Source organism: Myodes glareolus, chromosome 7, assembly GCF_982192425.1.
Source record: "Myodes glareolus chromosome 7, mMyoGla1.1, whole genome shotgun sequence".
In the NCBI taxonomy this organism is placed as follows: domain Eukaryota; kingdom Metazoa; phylum Chordata; class Mammalia; order Rodentia; family Cricetidae; genus Myodes; species Myodes glareolus.
This window is the reverse complement of record NC_142032.1, coordinates 3077870-3099352: the sequence shown is the minus strand read 5'-3', so window position 1 is coordinate 3099352 and position 21483 is coordinate 3077870. Positions and strand designations below refer to the sequence as shown.

At 40.8% G+C, this 21483-nt stretch overlaps 1 protein-coding gene across 1 annotated transcript in view; it reads left to right on the top strand.

Moving 5' to 3' along the window:
• The window catches only part of Ccdc172 (coiled-coil domain containing 172), a 71814-nt gene that overhangs the window by 10591 nt on the left and 39740 nt on the right, over positions 1-21483 (top strand). The window contains exons 4-5 of the mRNA XM_048423855.3: positions 7037-7153; positions 8467-8632. Of these exons, the coding sequence (XP_048279812.1) occupies positions 7037-7153; positions 8467-8632 (283 nt within the window). The remainder of the gene's footprint in view (positions 1-7036; positions 7154-8466; positions 8633-21483) is intronic.

Genomic DNA, 21483 nt, shown 5'->3' with positions numbered 1-21483 from the left:
TCTTAGCAGTGTCCGCTGCAGGAAGGGTGGCTCTCATTACTTGGATCAAATGGTAATCTAAAATGCTCTTGTCACTTCAGTTTCTGAGTTGTGGAGGGAAGTTTCTGAGGCATGCAGGCAGCAAGGACAGTGACAAGCAGCAGATGGCACATTGTTGAACACAGACCCAGTCACCAGACAAGCCCCTCAGTGCCCAGGGGAATAGAAGGGGAGGAAGAAACAGAATTAACAAGGGTGATGGTACTGCCCCAAGTTCAGTGTCACGAAGACAACACATTTTCTGACGGAGCTTGGCCGTTTGAATCCAGAACTAGAATGCACCATTCAGGCTTATGCAGCTATTTTCATTTTCAGTCAGAAGACAGACAGGGATGAGAAAGAGAAACGTGTGTTCCTGGCATTAGGAACTTCTCACTCCTTTCTTTGTATTTGCAAGCAGTCTTGAGCAGAGTTAATCATTTCTTTAGTGTTATAATTTCTGTTTACTTTAAATGACTCAAGCTGCCATGGGAATGTTGGTGCCTCAGTTCAAACTTGCTATGTTTGGGAATATTTCTTAGCGCAATTTGTATTTTAAGGTGTCTTCCCATCAGATCCTTCCCCAGCTGTTACCTTGTAGTAAAGCAGAGCTAAGGAGTCTCCCAGGCAGTTAGTGTTAGTATTCAGGCATCTGTACTGGCCTGCCCTTAGAGGTTCTGACAGCCTACATCCTCAGCTGCAGCCACTAAGTGCGCCTCTGATGTGGCATCCCCTCTGTGTGCTTTGAATATGTTTTGTTACCATTGGTTAATAAAGGAACTGCTTTGGGCCTATGGCAGCACAGAATAGAGCAAGGAGGGAATTCCAAGCAGAGATAAATGAGAAAAGAAGGCAGAATCAGAGAGACACCATGTAGCTGCTGAAGGAGAAAGATGCCTGCCCCAAAAACTTATTGGTAAACCATGAGCCTTGTGGTAAAATATAAAATAATAGGATTGAGTTACTTTAAGATTTAAGAGTTAGTTAATAAGAAGCCTGAGATGATAGGCCAGGCAATATTTTAATTAATATAGTTTCTGTGTGATTATTTCAGGCCTGGGTGCCGGGAAACAAATGAGCAGTTTCCACCTATGCACCTCCTGTGCCCATTGCCACTTTCCCTTAGAAGAGGTGGGCCTTGCTCACCTCCCATCTTTTTCTCTCTGTCTTTCTCTCCCTCTCTTGCTCCTGTTTTTTTATTTTATTTTATTTTATTTTATTTTATTTTATTTTATTTTATTTTATTTTATTTTACAACATTGATTCCCTGACCAGGAAAGGCTCCCCTGGCACTTCCTCCTGCCCACCAGCAGTCTGAGGTGCGTTGCTACCCTGGAACCTGGTCCACGTATGACAGCTTTGTTTCTCTGGATTACTGGGTCCCTCCATTCAACACTGGCATGATTGGTGAGCCCCTCCGCCTTCCTCACCTCTGGCTATTTCCCACGAGTGAAGACTAGTCTCTCCAGTGTGGTTTCTTACCTTTTGGCCTCGTTAAGCCTCGTGAACAGACAACCATGGCTCTCTCGGCATCAGAGCACTTGGCCCCTGCCCTTTGCAGGAGGACTCACTGGGAGGCCCCTGCCTGTCTTGTTTCTAGGACCCTCAAGTCTTCCGGGCTTTGCCCTTTGACCCCTGCTCCTTGATTGACAAATCACCAAGCTGCTTGTGTCTTTCTCACTGTATCCCTGCCTGATAAAAGCCATTGGATCTTGTTCTGCCTCACTCATGGGGAATAAGCTTAACAAAAATCTGCTTCCTGGCACTTTATATCCTGATACTTTACAGAGCCTTTGCAGCATTCTGCCAGCAATCCTGATAGATAGGAGGAGGTGTCACCCTTTCACTCTTCCACTTTCTCCTCCCCCAGTAAACCTCTGACACTAACTCTGTTGCATGCGGCATGTTTGCTTAGTGGCAGAGCCCACTGAAAGGTAATCACTTCATGCTGGGACCCTACCCACCTGCTCTGCCCTCAACAGATCTGTTCTCTTCCACCTGCAGCAAATCTGCCTTCTCATTCACTAGCGACTTTGCCTTTCATTCTGTATTGGCAACTGGGTCTCTGGTAGGCTACCTGTCTCAGACCATTGCCCTGGATGTGAGGTTTCATTTCTTCAGCCCAGTCCTCTCTTTGTCTTCTGGCTTTTCTTGAAGTCCTGGTACTAGGTGACTGTAACATGAAAGGGGGCCTGCTTGTTTGTGTTTTCTGTCCCACCCAGTACCCCACAGCTGTTTAGCCCCAAAATAAAATCACACAGAAATCTCTATAAGTTATAAGCTGATTGGCCCATTAGGTCAGGCTACTTATTAGCTTTTGTAGCTTATCTTAACCAATTATTCTGATCTATGTTAGCCATGTGGCTCAATACCTTTTTTAGTGGGGCAGCTCACATTCTGCTGCTTCGGTGATCTGGGCAGGAGAGGGAGGAATCAGCTTCCTCCTTCCCAGAATTCTTCTGCTCCCTTGCATCATTTCCACTCCCTGTCTGGTTTTCCCACCTACACCTCCTGCCTGGCCAATCAGCATTTATTTAAAACATGATTGACAGACTGCAGACAATTCTCCCACACCAAGTGACTGTGTCTCTCTTGTGCTCAGATCCCTTGGCCCCTGCTCTGTGTTTGAATCACTGAGTAGTCTGTGCTGTCTCAAATTGACCTTCTCTGAATTCCTGGGATGTTAGGAATTGCAGACCCTTGGGTCTTCTCTGCCTCACTCATGGGGACTGTGTCATTTGTTTATAGCTCCTTACTCCCTTTAGGATGTTGTTTTGAACCCAGTGACCATTCCTAATCACATATTGTTGCAGGACTACCAGGTATTGGCAGATCTGGAGGCGCAAGACTACCAAACATGTCCAGGTGATGCTGTGGTGATGGGAAAGGATCAGGTGCTTTAAGCCTTAGGAAGTCAACTTGGCTCCACCTCAAACGGCATTTTGCCAGGTCCAGGAGGTGCCTGATGGTTCCACAGATCCTGGACAGTAAAGTGAAATAGATAGATACTCCAAGATTTGGCCAGCACCCCAGCTTTCTTAGGCCCCCCAAAGATTACAACAACCCCAGGTCAGCATGAAGCACTCTCAAGAACATGGCATCCTCATCCCCAACCTCATCTGCTATCAGGGCTGTCAGATCAAGGTGTCTTGTGCTTGCGTTGTGCATGGGTTGTGTGTGGTGATGATATCCGGGTTCCAGCTGAGATCCTGCTCTCAACAGCAACAGAACACCTTGGAAATTCTTGTTTTAAAAGTCCTGGTATCAGTAAATGGAACAGATTGTTCACCACCCCTGGTCTTACAAACATCACCATTTACAGTGAAGGAGAGACAGATCTCTAAATGAGGTTTTTGGGTTTTGTTTTGTTTTGTTTTGTTTTTGTTTTTGTTTTTGGTCCTGGTCCCAATACTAGATTGGGAGCCCCAATTGAAGCGAATGTATTACTTCCTGACCCTTCCTTCTCCTTGTTCTCTTGTCTTTAACAACCATATGCTGCTTCATCAGTGTCTTTTCTATGTAACTCCAATGATAATATTCAAAATTCTATGATCCAAAAACTAATCAGCTATTGTTACAGGACTCCCAACTGATAACCACAGACCTGGAGGTGCAAGACTACCAAACATGTCAAAGTGCTGAAAACCAACAACACCCCAGAGGTATTCAAGTCCCCCTAGATTCAGAAAAGAGACTCACAGAGCAGATTTTAATGTAACTCTTAACTATCCCTTTACTTAGAAAGTACTAACTCTATGATAACTGCCCTCAGTAATCCACCACCTGTGTTTCCTGGTAAACTGGATAGAAAAAGGATATTCAGGTGATGCTGTGGTGATGGGAAAGGATAGGAAGTCCAAGTAGTGCCTGACAGTTCCACAGAACCTGGACAGTGAAGTGAAACAGCCAGATATCCCAGGACTTGGCCAGCACCCCAGATTTCTCAGGTTCCCCCAAAGATTGTGACACCGCCCAGGTCAGTATAAAGCATGGCATCCTCATCCCCACCTTACCTGGTACAATTTCTAACTCCTCACCTTCTTATAAAAAACAAAAAGGAGGAACTTCAGTATCCAGGCATCTGTACTTGCTTGCCCTTGGGGCAGCCACTAAGAGCACCTCCTGTGTACATTCACTACTTTCCCTTTAAAAAGGTGAGCCTTGCTCACCTCCCCATCTCTGTCTTTCTGTCTCTGTCTCCCTTTCCTCTGGCATTTTTAAATTTTACAGCAGTTAGTGATTCTGCGAGTGGCCTCTGATTTTGATGCCCTGTGTAGTCAGGGTTATATTAGAAGAGCCACTAAAATTGTCACATCAGTAGCCTGGTGTTTAAGCACACAGTCTTGGAAGGCAACTTAAGAAAGTAATTTGGATAATGGAAAGAACAGGAAGAATTATTCCCTGCTTCCTGGAGAGAGGCCATGAGAGCTATTGCCTTTGAAAACAAAGCTTGTGGTGATGGTTGTGGAGATCAGAGGACAACTTGGTGCAGTTGGTGTGGGTTCTGGGAATCTCTGTCAGCAGCAAAATTAGAAGCCAAGAATCTCCATTCTAGACATACTATTTGAAGTGCCTTCATACATTAAAGCAGAGCTTACCAGTTCATGACCTGCAGGCTGCATGCATTCCATTCTGGAGTACTTAGTGAAAACATGAGATTCATTTGCAATATTTATTTATTTAGTTAGTTTTGTTTTTTGTTTTTTTGAGATAGGGTTTTCCTGTAGCTTTGGAGCCTGTCCTGGAACTAGCCCTTGTAGACCAGGTTGGCCTTGAACTCACAGAGAACTGCCTGTCTCTGCCTCCCCAGTGCTGGGATTAAAGGTGTATACCACCACTGCCTGGCCACAACTTTTATTTATTTTGGTAACTCAGTTGTACTCAATTGTACAGTGTTCAAACATGATTTCTGTATGGGATACTATAGTGTCATAGTGTGTCTGAAGCATTTCTGTGTTGCCCTGGCTACTATTCACAGTGAGGTTCTGTGTCCTGGACACAGGGGAACTTAGTATTTGGTAATTTTCCTAATTGTCTCTAGAACTTCCGTACATTAACTTTTACTGCTGGGTTGCTGACATCCTTCTTATTATCAGAATTACCTTGAAATAGCTTTAGCATTTCCATTTTAATGTCATGATTTTACACAAAGGATGTAGGAAGACCTGAATTTTAGCCCCTCATTTGCCCCTAATTAATTATATATCCCTTATAAATCTTAAACTTGTTGACCTTATTTTATTGTCATCTGTATAATAATCATGAAGTAGCCCTGAAGTGTCATGTTCTTACACTAAACAAATGGAGAAATCATGATCCTACCCTTGTCTTCCCTGTTGAGCTGTATGTGATCCTAAAGTCTGGGAAACACGTTTTCCGTTCTGCATTGCAGACACAAGATGCCTTCTCATTGTGACCTTCATACCTCCAGTCATGCAAATTATGTCTCCATCTTTCTCTGTTGGCATCTTTCTTAAAATATGGATGATGGAAACTGCACCTAGGACTGTGGGTTGGGGCAGCTGTGTTATGGTCTTCTATAAATGGAAGATCATTTCTATTTCACTGCAGCTATTTTTTTCAAAATGCCAGTATTCCTAGGACTTAGTGGCTGTAATATTTCAAAATGTCTTTGAAGCCAACCCTTTGCCTCTGGAAGAGACTGTTCCAGGCTCTTTACTATTCAATATCTTCTGGGACAGAGATTTCACGACAGAGATTTCACAACCTGTCTCTCACCTTGAGGAAGTTCTTATAACTAATATAAATCTTGCTTTCTGCAATTTCAGTTGAATTTGTATCATTTTTCTTTTCTCTGTAGAGATGCGAACAGCCCCAAACTGAAGGTGATACATTCTCATGAGGGCCAGTACCAAACACTGTAGAAAAATTGTTTTCAGCATTTGTTTCTCTGATTTTCATTCTTATATTCAATTCATGTCTCAGAAAGTGGTGTTTTAAAAGTGCAAATGAAACAATAGTTTCTACCTAATATCAGTGCTTATGAAATCATTTAATCTTTGAAATAAAATGGGGCATGAAAATTTAAAAGTGAGTTATTGTGGGGAAGAAGGGGGAAATGTTGGTCTCTGATCCTGTTTGAAGAAATCTCTTGGCCAGGCAGTGGTGGCACATGCCTTTAATCCCAGACCTTGGGAGGCAGAGGCAGGAAGATTTCTGTGCTTGCTTGGTGTACAAAATGAGTTCCAGGACAGTCAGGGCTGTTTGCAGAGAAATCTTGTCTCAAACAAACAATAAAAAACACAGAGCGGGGGGAGGGGAGGGGAGGAGAGTAGAGGGGAGGGGAGAGGAGGGGAGGGGTGGAGAGGAGAATAATCTTTTGGCTAAATGCCTAGAGGAGGCTGGGAAGGATCTCTCTCAGCAACCTGCCAGTGCAAACACTGCTGTCCACCTGCTGCAGTCTCTAAAAATTAGACCCCCCCAGAGTAAATAAGTAAAATTAGAAGACTGAATTCTGAAAGTACATTTGAAATATTAAACCAAACATGTCTTATTTCATATAGCTGTAGTGACAAGACTGGATTCGAACTGTAGATTTTATCCCATCTTTTAGTGATAATAATAAGTGATTGATTCATTATAAGTTGTGAGACAGGGCTGCTTAGATGGCTCAGCCATTAAAGGCTAGGCTCACAACCAAAAATATAAATCGTGAGATAAGAAGCCTGTTCCTGGGAGCAAGCTGTCCAGAAGCAAATTTCAGTGTGTACGGTCAGATGACCTCAGTACTCATCTGTGAGTTCTGCTGAATGTGGTGAGGAAAAATAAAGGAGCCATGCCCACAGGGAGCCCGTGGTCCTGTTGGGGAAGGACACTGTAAACTCGCTGCTATGAGTCACCTTTAACAGTGTATACAGGAAGGCTTTGAACGGAAATTTAATTTTGCTTCTTAAAGATATTTCAGAAAATGTTACATTTGCAGACCTGTTCAGTTAACTGAGCCCCTAAAATTTGCATTCATTTGCTTTATTCTGATTTCTGTATTTTCCTTTTGAAGGTTCAGCAGTTTTCTGAAAAATCATTTCTCTTAGAGCTTTTGAAAACCCATGAAAATGCATTAGAGAGACAGCACAGTGAAATTATGAACCAAAGGGATACCCTGCTCCAAGCCTTCGTAAGTCTCTAGCCACCTAGAAACATCGAAGTCAATAACTGTGTCAAAGGCATCTAAACATATACATCTTTCCTTTGAGGAAATTATCTGTATGCATATCAGCTGACAGTACTTGTGTTCAAATAAAAATATCAAGTGCTGTTTAAAATTGACTGGGAGAGTAGCACAGTTTGAAAGAGTTGTACTGGCAACGATATAACTCAGGAATTTTTTACAGTTGTAATGAGCCTAAAAGAAAGAATACCACCTCTCTGAATTACTCTGGTGTTGAGGCTCAATTTTCATGATCTTGAAAAATAGAGAGGTTTATACTTTTAGGCATATTTATGGGTATGAGTGAAAAATATTGTTTATCTTTTTATCTTAAGTCAAAGCCAACATGCTGAGCAGTAATCATGAGTATAGGCCAGTTTGGAGATGTGACTAGTCATAAGCTGACCTTTCAGAGAAATATAATTGGGACAGCAAGAGGGTTCAGTGGGCAAGGGGGCTTTCCACCAAGTCTGATGACCCTTTAATCCCTGTAACCAGCATGGTGGAAGGAGAAACCTGACCCCTGCAAGTTATGCTCTGCCCTCCACATGTGTGCCACAGAATATGCATGCCCACACTCATACACATATGTATGTACACACAATGAATAGATAAGTAAAAATTGCATAAGATATATGTAAGAACAAAAATACAGTTCATGACATGACCAGCTTCTAAAAGTTATTCCACATAGTTGATGCTTCAGTCAAAAAAATAAAAATACAACAGACTAATATTTCTAATCCTATTAGAAAATTAGATTTTTGTACTGTCCAAAGGCTTAAATTCATATTTTTGTGCCCTGTGGATGTTTGATTTGTAGCATAAAAGCTTATTTTGAACTAACTTTGAGATGATTGCATAATTTGCCTTCAGATAATCAGTTTTTCGTTTTCCTATAAAGCAGCATTGCTCCTTTGAGCAAAGGTTGTAATTTTCACATTTCACTATTACTCCTCCACCTGATTGTACATTATATTGACAAAGTAGCATGTATGATTGTAAAGTAAATTCACAGATACAAGCATAATGATAAATGTCAGCATTCCTACTTCACTAATTCTCCCAAATCTGTAAGGATAAAACCTCCACTGAAAGATATTGTATGACAGCCCCCTTCTTTAAACACATATACTTGGTCATCACAGCCTGTGTTTGGTGATGCAGAAAACAGAGTTGATGATGATACCTTGGCTAATAACTCCAAATTGTTGTATTTTAAATCACTGAAGAATAGTGCAACCAGTGTGTATATTTGGTAACTTATTTCTGCTTTTCAGGAGGCCACAAAGAAAAAAGCAACAGAAGAAGAGGAAAATTTTATTAAGGAAATTACAGACTTCAATGATGAATATGAAATAACCAAGAAAAAAGATATTTTGATGAAAGAAAATATCAAGATGGAAATTGCTGACTTGGAAAATCAGGCAAATGTTTTGAGAGGAGGTATGGATACAGGCACCTCCCTTGTTTGTTGTCATGAATGTGCAGTGTTGTTTGCTTGTTCCCTTGTCTGTTAGTGAGACAAGGTCCCACAATACAACACAAACTGGCTTAGAACTTAATGTGTAGCCCAGGCTGACCTCAGACTCGGTGTGATCCTGTCACAGGTCTCCAAGTGCTGAGGTTTACAAGTGTGCCCCACCATGCCTTTTACAATAAGTCATTTTGAATGAATGTGTTTTTCAGAAGGTCAGCTCTGTATTAAGGTAAATTACATTATTGCATAGTTAACTCTTTTAATTTGTGAATGTATACGGCCATGGTCAATATATATTTCAAATTCTTCAGAAGTACATTGTGAACTGAATATTTGATCATCTGTCTGATGTGAATGTCTCTTTACTATGTCATGTGACAGTTAGACACTGTTCTAGATCCCAGGGATATATAATTTAAAGGTGTAAGAAAGAAGTGTATACGCCATGTGATGAATTAGAACTGCTGTGAATCACATTTTCTCATCAATTCTGGATGAAGTAGGAAGTAAGGGTACAGAGGGTCATCCCAGGAATATCTGTATGCATGTTATTGGAGTCTGTGGTAAGATAATGAATTAAAGCAGTTGTTGGTGGGAAGTAAAGGAGCTGTTTAGGAAAATAACAGGACTGTAATACACACAGAAACGGGATGTTGAAAACACACCTGTCCCGGGCCCCATTGGCTTTATTCCAGCATGACGTTTGGTTTCTCTTACTTGGAATTAGGCACAGTTAGTTGAGGCTCCCAGATTACCACTCATCTTGAGTATATTTCCTCTTAATCTGAAAGCCTCACAGTAAAACAAATTATAATTATTTACAAATAATAATTTCTCAGTTGGTCAGTGCGTTGTGATGAGATCAGAAAGAGAAAAATCGTGGATGCCATTGCCCCACTGTAGTTCTGAAGTACAGCAACAGAGATGCTGGGTACCCCCTGGTTAGGACTTGGTCATCCTCCTGCGGTAGTCCTTTTGTGGTCCCATTGTGATCACTATGCTCTTGTTGGCTCCTCCTGTGTTCTTCTGCAGCAGTCCTTTCGAAAGGCAAAAGGTGTCTTGTGGTTGCAGCTCCTCCTTTACAAGCTTGTTTCTGCTCTACAGGCATTAAGGGCTTCTTTGATATTTTTAGCATCACTGGGATTATGGAAATAGTTCTCTTAAAGACTTTGTCACACAGATGAATCTTATTGAGGTTAATTCCACTAGAAAAAGAAGCTGTAACTACAATTTTTTTCTGAGAGATCAATCTTTGTTTTGACTTCTGCTAAAACACTAAGAAATAGTATTAATTGTTTCTTCCCTTTTATGGAAAACAAGAAATGTGAACCATAAAAGGAAAAATACATACTGGGAATAAACTAAATTGGAGAAACCTTAAGAAAGTGAAGACAGACTATGGGGTTGGAGAGAACATTTGTGATGTATGTACATGGGTTGTTACTCAGAATAATAATGAACTCTTACAACTTCAAAATGGGACAACAACAAGACCAGTGGATAGCAGGGGAAGATTTGAACTTTACAGTAGAGTACTGATGACCAGTGGACACATAGGAAAGGTACTCAATATTTTTATTCATGAGGAAGATACAAATTAAAATACAGTAAGCTGTCATTGTGCATTCATTTAGTTAAACAGATTGACCAAGTCAGTTGACAAAAATGAACAACATCTGAAACCCATGTAGTTGTAATAAAATAGAAAATAAATTATAAGATTTGCTTTAAAAAATCTTTAAAGAATTGCTTGGCAATTTCTGAAAAGTTAAATACACATTTATCATGCAATTCACCACAACTAGATGCTCCAGAAAATTAACTCTTCATCTGAAACACATGTTTTGGAAGTTTAACTCCTAGTAGCTGAAGACTGCACATGATTTACGTGTCAACTAGGAGGTAATATATCTGTGCAACAGAATGTTCAACAATAATAAAATGATGAAACTTCAGTATCCATGACGGAGAGATCTCAGGAAACCAGAGCTGTTTATACTCCTCACTGTAAACCTAGAGGAAATGGATAACAGGAGTCACAAGGGATCTTTTGGTGTTGATGGAAATGTGTGTTCTTATTTCTGGGGATGGCTTCACAGGGTTAATGACTGTCAAATTCATGGAGTTGTGTGGTACTCTCTTTAAAATTGAAATGGGGAAAAAATGTTTCTGGTATCACAAATCCTATCAGAATCATTTACATTGTGTCGTTCTTCTCTCAGAAGTACAGACATGATAGGCGTGCCTCTATGGTACCTGATACTCTTGCTTCTGCTCTCAACCTCTTCTGTGTTTTATGACAGTTTTATATGGAATATCATCTCTATAGCAGCAGGAACTTTGAATCACTGCCCAATTGCCTGCAGGATTCCCAGCCTTTTTGAAGTTAGGGAGCTCTGTCATGCATTTCCTTGTTTTTTTTTTTTGTTTTTTTTTAAGTAATTTTATTAAATTATAAAAAGTTTCCATTTACGCCCCTCCTCCCAACGCCCTCCCACTCCCCCCCTCCCTCTCCTCCTCCCTCTTTGTCCCCAAGGGAAGTCAGGGTTTCCTGCCCTGTGGGAAGTCCAAGTTCCTCCCCCCTCACTCCAGGTCCAGGAAGGTGAGCATCCAAACAGACTGGATCCCAAAAATCCAGTATATGCAGAGGAAACCAGTCCCAGTGTCATTGTCAATGGCTTCTCAGAAAGACTGCAGGCCAGCCACATTCAGAAAATCCGGCCACATTCAGAGAATCTGGTTGGATCACATGCTCGTTCAGTCACGGTCCATCTGGCCTTGGTAAACTCTCATTAGATCCGACCCCTTGTATCAGTGGGTGATAGTATCCCTCGCAGTCCTTCGTCATTTTCTTCCTCCTTCTGCTCCTCATTTGGATCTTGGGGGGCTCAGTTCGGTGCTCCAACGCGGGCCTCCATCTGTATCGTCATCCAACGCCAGATGAGGGATCTATGGTGATAAGCAAAATATTCATCAGTATGGTCACGGGCCAAGGCCGGTTCAGGCACCCCCTCCTCTGTCCAGAGAACAATCTGGGGATCTCTCCTTGGACCTGGGATCCCATATATAATCAAGTTTCCTGTAAACTCTAATATGACTCCCTTAGTTGAAATATATTCTTCCCTGATCCCACATTCATCCTTCCTCCCTTCCCCCCATCCCGGTCAACCGAGCTTTCTCCATTCCTCCCCTACTCCCTTCTCTCTAACCCTCTCCCCTTCCAACAACCCTCCCACCCCCCCCCCCATGCACCCAAGGTTACCTGGGACTCTTGACTCTTTCCTACCTCCTGGCGGATAGGTAAATAATCTTCATCAGGTTCGTCTTCTTATTTAGCTTCTCTAGGATCACGAATAATAGGCTCAAAGACCTTTAATTATGGTTAGAATCCACTTATGAGTGAATACATACCGTGTTCCTCTTTTTGGGTCTGGCTTACCTCACTCAGTAAAGCGTTTTCTATGTCCATCCATTTGCATGCAAAATTCAAGATGTCATTATTTTTTACCGCTGAGTAAAACTCTAATGTGTATATGTTCCACACCTTTTTTAACCATTCTTCTATTGAGGGGCACCTAGGCTGTTTCCAGGTTCTGGCTATTACAAATAGTGCTGCTATGAACATAGTTGAACAAACGCTTTTGTAGTATGTTTGGGCATCTCTAGGGTATATTCCCAAGAGAGGAATTGCTGGGTCCTGAGGGAGGTTGACTCCCAGTTTCCTGAGAAACCACCACACTGATTTCCAAAGTGGCTGCACGAGTTTGCATTCCCACCAACAATGGATGAGTGTTCCCCTCATTCCACATCCTCTCCAGCATAGGCTATCATTGGTGTTTTTAACTTTAGCTATTCTGACAGGTGTAAGATGGTATCTCAAAGTGGTTTTGATTTGCATTTCCCTGATCGCTAAGGAGGTTGAGCATGACCTTAAGTGTCTTCTGGCCATTCGAAGTTCATCTGTTGTGAATTTTCTGTTCAGATCAGTACCCCCTTTTTTAATTGGGTTAATTAGAGTTTTAGTGTCTAGTTTCTTGAGTTCTTTGTATATTCTGGAGATCAGACCTTTGTCTGATGAGGGGTTGGTGAAGATCTTCTCCCAGTCAGAAGGCAGCCTTTTTGTCTTACTGACAGTGTCCTTTGCTTTACAGAAGCTTCTCAGTTTCAGCAGGTCCCATTTATTCATTGTTTCTCTTATTGTCTGTGCTACTGGGGTCCTACTTAGGAAGTGGCCTCCTGTGCCTATATCTTATAGACTACTTCCCACTTTCTCTTCTATCAGGTTCAAAGTGGACAGATTGATGTTGATGTCTTTAATCCATTTGGACTTGAGTTTTGTGCATGGTGATAGATATGGATCTATTTTCATTCTTCTACAGGTTGACATCCAGTTATGCCAGCACCATTTGTTAAAGACGCTTTCCTTCTTCCATTGTATACCTTTAGCTCCCTTGTCAAAAATTAGGTGTTCGTAGGTTTGAGGGTTAGTATCTGGGTCTTCTATTCGATTCCATAGGTCGACTTCTCTGTTCTTATGCCAATACCAAGCTGTTTTCAATACTGTAGCTCTTTAATAGAGTTTGAAGTCAGGGATAGTAATGCCTCCAGAAGTTCCTTTATTGTATAAGATTGTTTTGGCTATCCTGGGTTTTTTGTTTTTCCATATAAACTTGATTATTGTTCTCTCAAGGTCTGTGAAGAAGTTTGATGGGATTTTGATGGGGATTGCATTGAATCTGTAGATTGCTTTTGGTAGAATTGCCATTTTTACTATGTTGATTCTCCCAATCCAAGAGCAGGGGAGGTCTTTCCATTTTCTGGTGTCCTCCTCAATTTCTCTTTTCAAAGGCTTAAAGTTCTTGTCAAATAGGTCTTTCACATCCTTGGTTAGAGTAACCCCAAGATATTTTATGGTGTTTGTGGCTATCGTGAAAGGTGATGTTTCTCTGATTTCCCTCTCCGTTTCTTTATCCTTTGTGTATAGGAGTGCCACTGATTTTTTGGAGTTGATCTTGTATCCTGCCACGTTACTAAAGGTGTTTATCAGCTGTAGGAGTTCTTTGGTAGAGTTTTTGGGGTCGCTTATGTACACTATCATATCATCTGCAAATAACGAAAGTTTCACTTCATCATTTCCAATTCGAATCCCCTTGATCCCCTTATGTTGTCTTATTGCTATTGCTAGAACTTCAAGCACTATATTGAAGAGGTATGGAGAGAGTGGACAGCCTTGTCGTGTTCCTGATTTTAGTGGAAAGGCTTTGAGTTTCTCTCCATTCAATTTGATGTTAGCTGTCGGCTTGCTGTATATTGCTTTTATTATATTTAGATATGATCCTTGTATCCCCAGTCTCTCCAACACCTTTATCATAAAAGGGTGTTGAATTTTGTCAAACGCTTTTTCAGCATCCAGTGAAATGATCATATGATTTTTTCTTTCCGTTTATTTATATGATGGATTACATTGATAGATTTGCGTATGTTGAACCATCCCTGCATCTCTGGGATGAAGCCTACTTGATCATAATGGATGATTTTTCTAATGTGTTCTTGGATTCGGTTTGCCAGTATTTTATTGAGAATTTTCGCATCGATGTTCATGAGTGAGATTGGCCTGTAATTCTCTTTCTTGGTTGTGTCTTTGTGTGGTTTTGGTATTAGGGTGACTGTAGCTTCATAAAAGGAGTTTGGCAGTGACTTTTCTTTTTCTATATTGTGGAATACATTAAGGAGTATAGGTATTAGCTCTTCCTGGAAGTTCTGGTAGAATTCTCCATTGAAACCATCTGGTCCTGGGCTTTTTTTGGTAGGGAGATTTTTGATAACAGCTTCTAGTTCTTCACGACTAACAGGTCTATTTAGATTGTTCACCTGGTCTTGGTTCAACTTTGGTATATGGTACTTATCTAAAAAAATGTCCATTTCTTTTACATTTTCCAACTTTGTGGCATATAAACTTTCGTAGTAAGATCTAATGATTCTCTGTATTTCCTCTGTGTCTGTGGTTATGTCCCCCTTTTCATTTCTGATTCTATTAATTTGCAAGTTCTCTCTCTGCCGTTTGATTAGTTTGGATAGGGGTTTGTCAATCTTGTTAATTTTCTCCAAGAACCAGCTTTTTGCTTCATTGATTCTTTGAATTGTTTTCTGTGTTTCTATTTTGTTGATTTCAGCCCTCAGTTTGATTATTTCCAGTCTTCTACTCCTCCTGGGTAAATCAGCTTCTTTTTTTTCTAGAGCTTTCAAGTGTGTTGTTAAGTCTCCAATGTGTGCTTTCTCTGTTTTCTTTAGGTGGGCACTTAGTGCTATGAACTTTCCTCTTAGCACTGCTTTCATTGTGTCCCATAGGTTTGAATACGTTGTGTCTTTGTTTTCATTATATTCAAGGAAGACTTTAATTTCTTTCTTTATTTCTTCCTTGACCCAGGGGTGATTTAGTAGTTGACTGTTCAACTTCCATGAGTTTGTTGGTTTCCTGGGGGTACCATTGTTGTTGAATTCTAATTTTAATCCATGGTGATCTGACAAGACACAGGTGGTCACTAATATTTTTTTGTATCTGTGGAAGTTTGCTTTGTTACCAAGTATGTGGTCAATTTTCGAGAAGGTTCCATGAGCTGCAGAGAAGAAGGTATACTCTTTCCTATTTGGGTGGAGTGTTCTATAGATGTCTGTTAAGTCCATTTGATTCAGTACCTCCAGTAAATCTCTTATTTCTCTGTTAGGTTTCTGTCTGATTGACCTGTCCATTGGTGAGAGAGGAGTGTTGAAGTCTCCTACTATTAGTGTGTGTGGTTTGATGACTGCCTTGAGTTCTAGAAGAGTTTCTTTTACATATGTGGGTGCCTTTATATTAGGGGCATAGATATTCAAGATTGAGACTTCTTCCTGATGAATTGTTCCTGTTATGAGTATGAAATGTCCATCTCCATCTCTTCTGATTGATTTTAGTTTGAAGTCGATTTTGTTAGATATTAGAATGGCCACACCCGCTTGTTTCTTAGGTCCATTTGCTTGGAAAACCTTTTCCCAACCCTTTACTCTGAGTAGGTGTCTGTCTTTGTGGTTGAGGTGTGTTTCTTGTAGACAGCAGAATGTTGGATCCTGTTTTCGTATCCAATCTCTAAGTCTGTGCCTCTTTATAGGTGAGTTGAGACCATTGATATTAAGTGATATTAATGACCAGTGATCGATGACTCCGGTTATTTTTTTGGGTAGTAGCGTGTATGTGTTTTCCTTCTTTGAGTTGTGCTTGTGGAGGGTCGCTAGATGTCTGAGTTAATGTAGGCAGTGTTGGGAATGTTGGATTCCTTGGGTTGTGATTTTCCTTCTAGTATTCTCTGTAAGGCTGGATTAGTAGCTACGTATTGTTTAAATTTGTTTTTATCCTGGAATATTTTGTTTTCTCCGTTGATAGTGAACAATAGCTTGGCTGGGTAAAGTAGTCTGGGTTTGCATACATTGTCTCTTAGTTTCTGCAGTACCTCTATCCAGGACCTTCTGGCTTTCATGGTTTCCATAGAGAAGTCTGGTGTAAGTCTGATAGGTTTACCTTTATAAGTTACTTGACCTTTTTCCTTTGCAGCTTTCAATATCCTTTCTTTAGTCTGAATGCTTTGTGTTTTAATTATTATATGACGACGGGATGTTTTTTTCTGATCCAGTCTATTCGGTGTTCTGTATGCTTCTTGAACCTTCATAGGAATATCGTTCTTTAGGATGGGAAAGTTTTCTTCTATAATTTTGTTGAGTATATTTTCTGGACCTTTGAAATGCAATTCTTCTCCTTCTTCTACTCCTATTATTCTTAGATTTGGTTTTTTTTATTGTGTCCCACAGTTCCTGAATGTTTTGTGATGAGAATTTGTTGGATTTGCTGTTTTCTTTGGACAGAGTGTTTAATTTCTCTATGGTGTCCTCAGAGTCTGAGATTCTTTCTTCTATCTCTTGTATTCTATTGGTTAAGCTTGTTTCTGAAGTCTCTGTTCGTTTACCCAGATTTTCCATAGCCAGCCGGCCCTCGGTTTGTGATTTCTTCATTGACTCCATTTCAGTTTTCAAATCTTGAACTGTTTCTATTACCTGTTTGATTGTTTTTTCTTGGTTTCCCAGAATTTCATTTACGGATTTACTCATTTCTTCAAACTTTTTGGTATATTTCTCTTCCATTTCTTTACTCATTTCCTCAATTTTTTTGTTATACTTATCTTCCATTTCTTTACGGCAGATTTTCACCTCCTGTTTAAGTTCCTCTATTATTTTCATAAAGAAGCGCTTAGAGTCGATTTCTTCTATTTCTTCTGGCATAGGGTGTTCAATTCTTCTAGTTTCGAGCTCCCTGGATTCTGGCGATGTCATGTTGCCTTTCAGGTTGTTGGAGGAATTCTTGCATTGGCGCCTGCCCATCTCCTCCACTCTGGATGAAACTCCTCAGCACTTTCTGGATAGAAGTCCTCAGCACTCTCTGGGTAGGACTTCACAGCACTCTCTGGATAGAGCTCCTCAGCCCTCTCTGGGAAGAACTGCTCAGCAGGGCAACAGGGCTAGCTGGTCTTCCCAGGACTCAGGAGACAAAGGGCCTGCAGCAGTGGGGGGAGGGGAGGGGTCCCTTGGAACACCGAAGACCCTGCTGCAGATGCTGGGGGGGGGGGGGCTGTGCTCTCTTCCTGGGCAGTGGTGAGCACCCACTCACCTCTCTGGGAAGAACTGCTCAGCAGGGCAACAGGGCTAGCTGGTCTTCCCAGGACTCAGGAGACAAAGGGCCCGCAGCAGTGGGGGGAGGGGAGGGGTCCCTTGGAACACCAAGACCCTGCCCAGAAGCTGAGGGGGGCAGGGCTGTGCTCCCTTCCCGGACAGGACAGGCAGACAGGCTGCCCAGGCTAGCACCCACTCACCTCTCTGGGAAGAACTGCTCAGCAGGGCAACAGGACTAGCTCCATTTCCTTGTTTTTTAACTTTCTTGTTTAACTTTTGACTTTATCTATCACTATGTTGCAGGATATATGATTACCCCATGTTTACGTTTACATTAATTAAATAAAAATCAAACTTGGGTTAGGAGGCAGAGCCTGCAATTAGTTGACAGAAAGTAATCATAGACAGTCAGAGGGAGTCTGGAAGATGATAGAGAGACACACAGAAACTAGTAGAGAGGGACTTTGAGTGTGGTGGTCTTTTTGGTTTGACAGGGAGGAAGGACACACTCTTTCTGTGACACCGGCAAAGAGGGAATGTCAGCTAGTTGCTGCTCAACGTCTCTGAGGTAGCATGTTTTCACCCCAGCCTCTGACTCCTAAGTCGTTATTAGTAAATACAACAATAGAGATTTAGTTACAAACTACCTTTGGTGGCAGTGACAGGAGGTGGGTGGACCCAGCAGGGCCACTGCCTGAGAAGCAGAACAGTAACTGCAGATCCACAATTACTGCTGAAACAGCAGTGGATTCAGGGGCAACTGTGCTGGAGTATAAAACAACATAACTTACTATCCTGTCCTTTTCTATATGTCTTTGCTTCTCTATATTCAACTTAAATTTTCTCTGACACAAAGTTTAAACTAGCTCTTCCATAATCGCTTATGCTATTTTCCTGTTCATTTTTCATTTTAAAAGTTATAATTACACTTTATTTAATGTCTGTATGTGAAGTGTGTCTGCAAATGGGCATGTGTAGAGCAGGGCATGTGAGGAGATCAAAGGACAATGTGCAGGAATTGGTTTCTTTCCAGTGTGTTCTCCCCAGATCAAAGTCAGGAGTCTTTCCCTGCCGTGACTTCCTCCTGGCCCCCCTGCTTCACTTTTACTATTTGTAGTTCTCATCTATCTAGGATTTATTTTGCTACAAGAAGTTAGGAATTCAACTTTAGCCTTTTCTAAATGGCTGGTTATCTGTGTAATGCTATTGCATGGTGCACCTGTTTCCAGACATTTTCAATGTCTATGTTTGTTATATTTTAATTTTACATATACGTTTGTGTATGTCTCTTTTCCTATTTTGTTTTATTTTAGTTGCTTTCTTTTTTATTATTTTTTTAAAAAAATACCAATCCAAATTCCCATTCCCTCCCTTCCTCTCTCATTCCCTCCATACATCCTCCCACCCCACCTCACCCCACCCCCCTCTAATCCTAAGAGAGGGTAAGGCATTTTGCTTTGTGGAAAGTCCAAGGTCCTCCCTACTACATGTAGGCTGAACAAAGTATACATCCAAAGAGAATAGGATCCCCAAAAGCCAATACATGCAAGTAGAGATAAAGGATTTGATAGCCAGTGGCAAATTCCTCTCTTCTTGCTTTTCATGCTGATTATTATGTACATGTTTTCTTAGGTAAAAGTTAATTTTTATAAAGTTCAATGGTTATATTGCATTTTAATTTGAGATGTGCTAAGTTGTGGAAGGAACGGTGGGCTGTTTTTCAACCCGCCCGGCTCCTGGCCACCTGGCTAGCTTTACCCAAAATAATTACACAGAAACCGTATTCTTTTAAACACTGCCTGGCCCATTATATCTAGCCTCTTATTGACTAACTCTTACATATTGATTCAACCCATTTCTAATAATCTGTATGTCACCACGAGCTCGTGGCTTACTGGGAAAGATTCAGCATGTCTGACCTGGCGGCTGGCTCCATGGCGGCTGCCTGACTCTGCCTTCTTCCCAGCATCCTGTTCTGTCTACTCCACCCCCTATGTTCTGACCTATCAGGCCAAGCAGTTTATTAACCAATGAAAGTAACACATAGACAGATGACCCTCCTACATCACTAAGTTTATTAATGAATTTAGGAAGAACTTCTATCTTTCCAATCTCTTATCTTCCTGTCAGAAAACTAAACATGGGGCAGCAGATGGTTCAGCAGCTCCAGGTACTTATTGCCAAATCTGAGGTTCTGACTTTAATCTGTGGGACCTACATGGTAGAAGTAAAGAACCAACTCCTACAAATTGTCTTCTAACAACCATGTGCACACATGCATGCACACACACACACACATACACAGAATGTAAAAAGCATTTTGATTGTCTTGACTTTCATTGTCACTCTTTCTCTAAGTATCACTATATTTTAAGTGGGGATTTCCCATTGGGTAGTCTCATGATTATGGTTTGTCTACAAGTAAAGAACCTTCTTTTACATTCAGATTTCCTAACACAGACTTGATTTTGCTGTTCCCAGTGCATAACCATGTGTGCATCACCTAATAATAACTCTCTTGGTTTTCCAATATTCATTCTAACTTCAAAAAGTAGTTTTATTGGTGGGTGCTTTTAGAATGCTAACGAATACCAGAAATGATATTAGATGATGCCCGTTCTTTCTTTTAGGGCTTTGTTACTGATTGTAACAGGAGGAGTGAGCTGCTTGTCATCTTGACTGCCTGGATAGCTTATACCCAAAATAACCAAACAGAAATTATATTAATTAAATCACTGCCTGGTCCATTATCTCTAGCCTCTTATTGGCTAATTTTCACATCTTGATTTAACCCATTTCTAATAATCTGTATATCACCACGAGATCATGGCTTACCGTGAAAGATTCAGCATGTCTGACCTGGGAGCTTCATGGTGGCTCTCTTCTCTTCTCTTCTCTTCTCTTCTCTTCTCTTCTCTTCTCTTCTCTTCTCTTCTCTTCTCTTCTCTTCTCTTCTCCTCCTCTCTCTCTCTCTCTCTCTCTCTCTCTCTCTCTCTCTCTCTCTCTCTCACTGTCCTTTCTTTCTCCCAGAATTCAGTTCTGTCTTCTCTGCCTACTTAAGTTCTGCCCTATCAGGTCAAGCAGTTTCATTGGTTATTAGTTAACCAATGAAAGCAACACACAAACAGAAGGACCTCCTACACTATTTCTTCTTTTCCATTTAAAAAGGAAAGGAAGGCTTAAACTTTAACATAGTAAAATGACATATAAGGAAACAGTTATCAAGCAAGAATTGCGGTTACAATATTTACATCTACTTTATCTTTTATCATAACTAAGGAAAACTATATAACTATAAATTCTTCAACTCCATCAAAGACTCCAGAAGGATATAATATTACCCAAGTAAACAGGAAGTACATTGTAAGCAACTTTCAAAACTCTAGAATTGACAGAGACGTCTTGCTGCCTAAACAGGTCACCCAAAGTTCTTCTGTACCGTTGGGGCATCCATCTTCAGTCTATAGGCCCATAGTATCCAGCAGGCTTTTCCATGAAGCTGGAAATTTCAAAGACAGTTCAGTCACTTTCTTCTGTGTCCTGCAGAATGTCTCGCAGACTCTGTCATGAAGCATGAACCCCTGAAGGATCTTCACACCTTTAGGCAAGTTTAGCAGTCATCTCTCTAGGTTCTTCATGTCCAGTGAAGCAGTCCAGGCAAGAGCAGTTTCTTGCCCAAATGGCTAAGGAGCCTCTTTGATGCCCATCTTCCTCTTGAAGTAGCTGGTGCTGCCAGGAGTAGATGCATCTCATTGTCATGAAAAGTCCTATGTTATCAAAACATTTTAAATGCCATATTCTATAGTCTTTGAAAGATATGAAGAATACCTATGTGAAATATATCTATGTATATATAGAAAATCTAGCATGATTGCAAACTTGACTATTATAGATGATTACCTATTAACCTATATTTCTTAGACATTATATTTTTAAATGAGCTACACAATCACAATACCTTAATCAAGATCAGAAATACACATATAACAAGATTTACCTTAAATTTATATCAATAAAGCAAGATTCATACCAATGCAAATTATTCATATATATATCATATCCCCTTTAAATGTAAAAAAAAAGATTTATAAACAATATTTGGAAATATGGACGTAGTTATTTC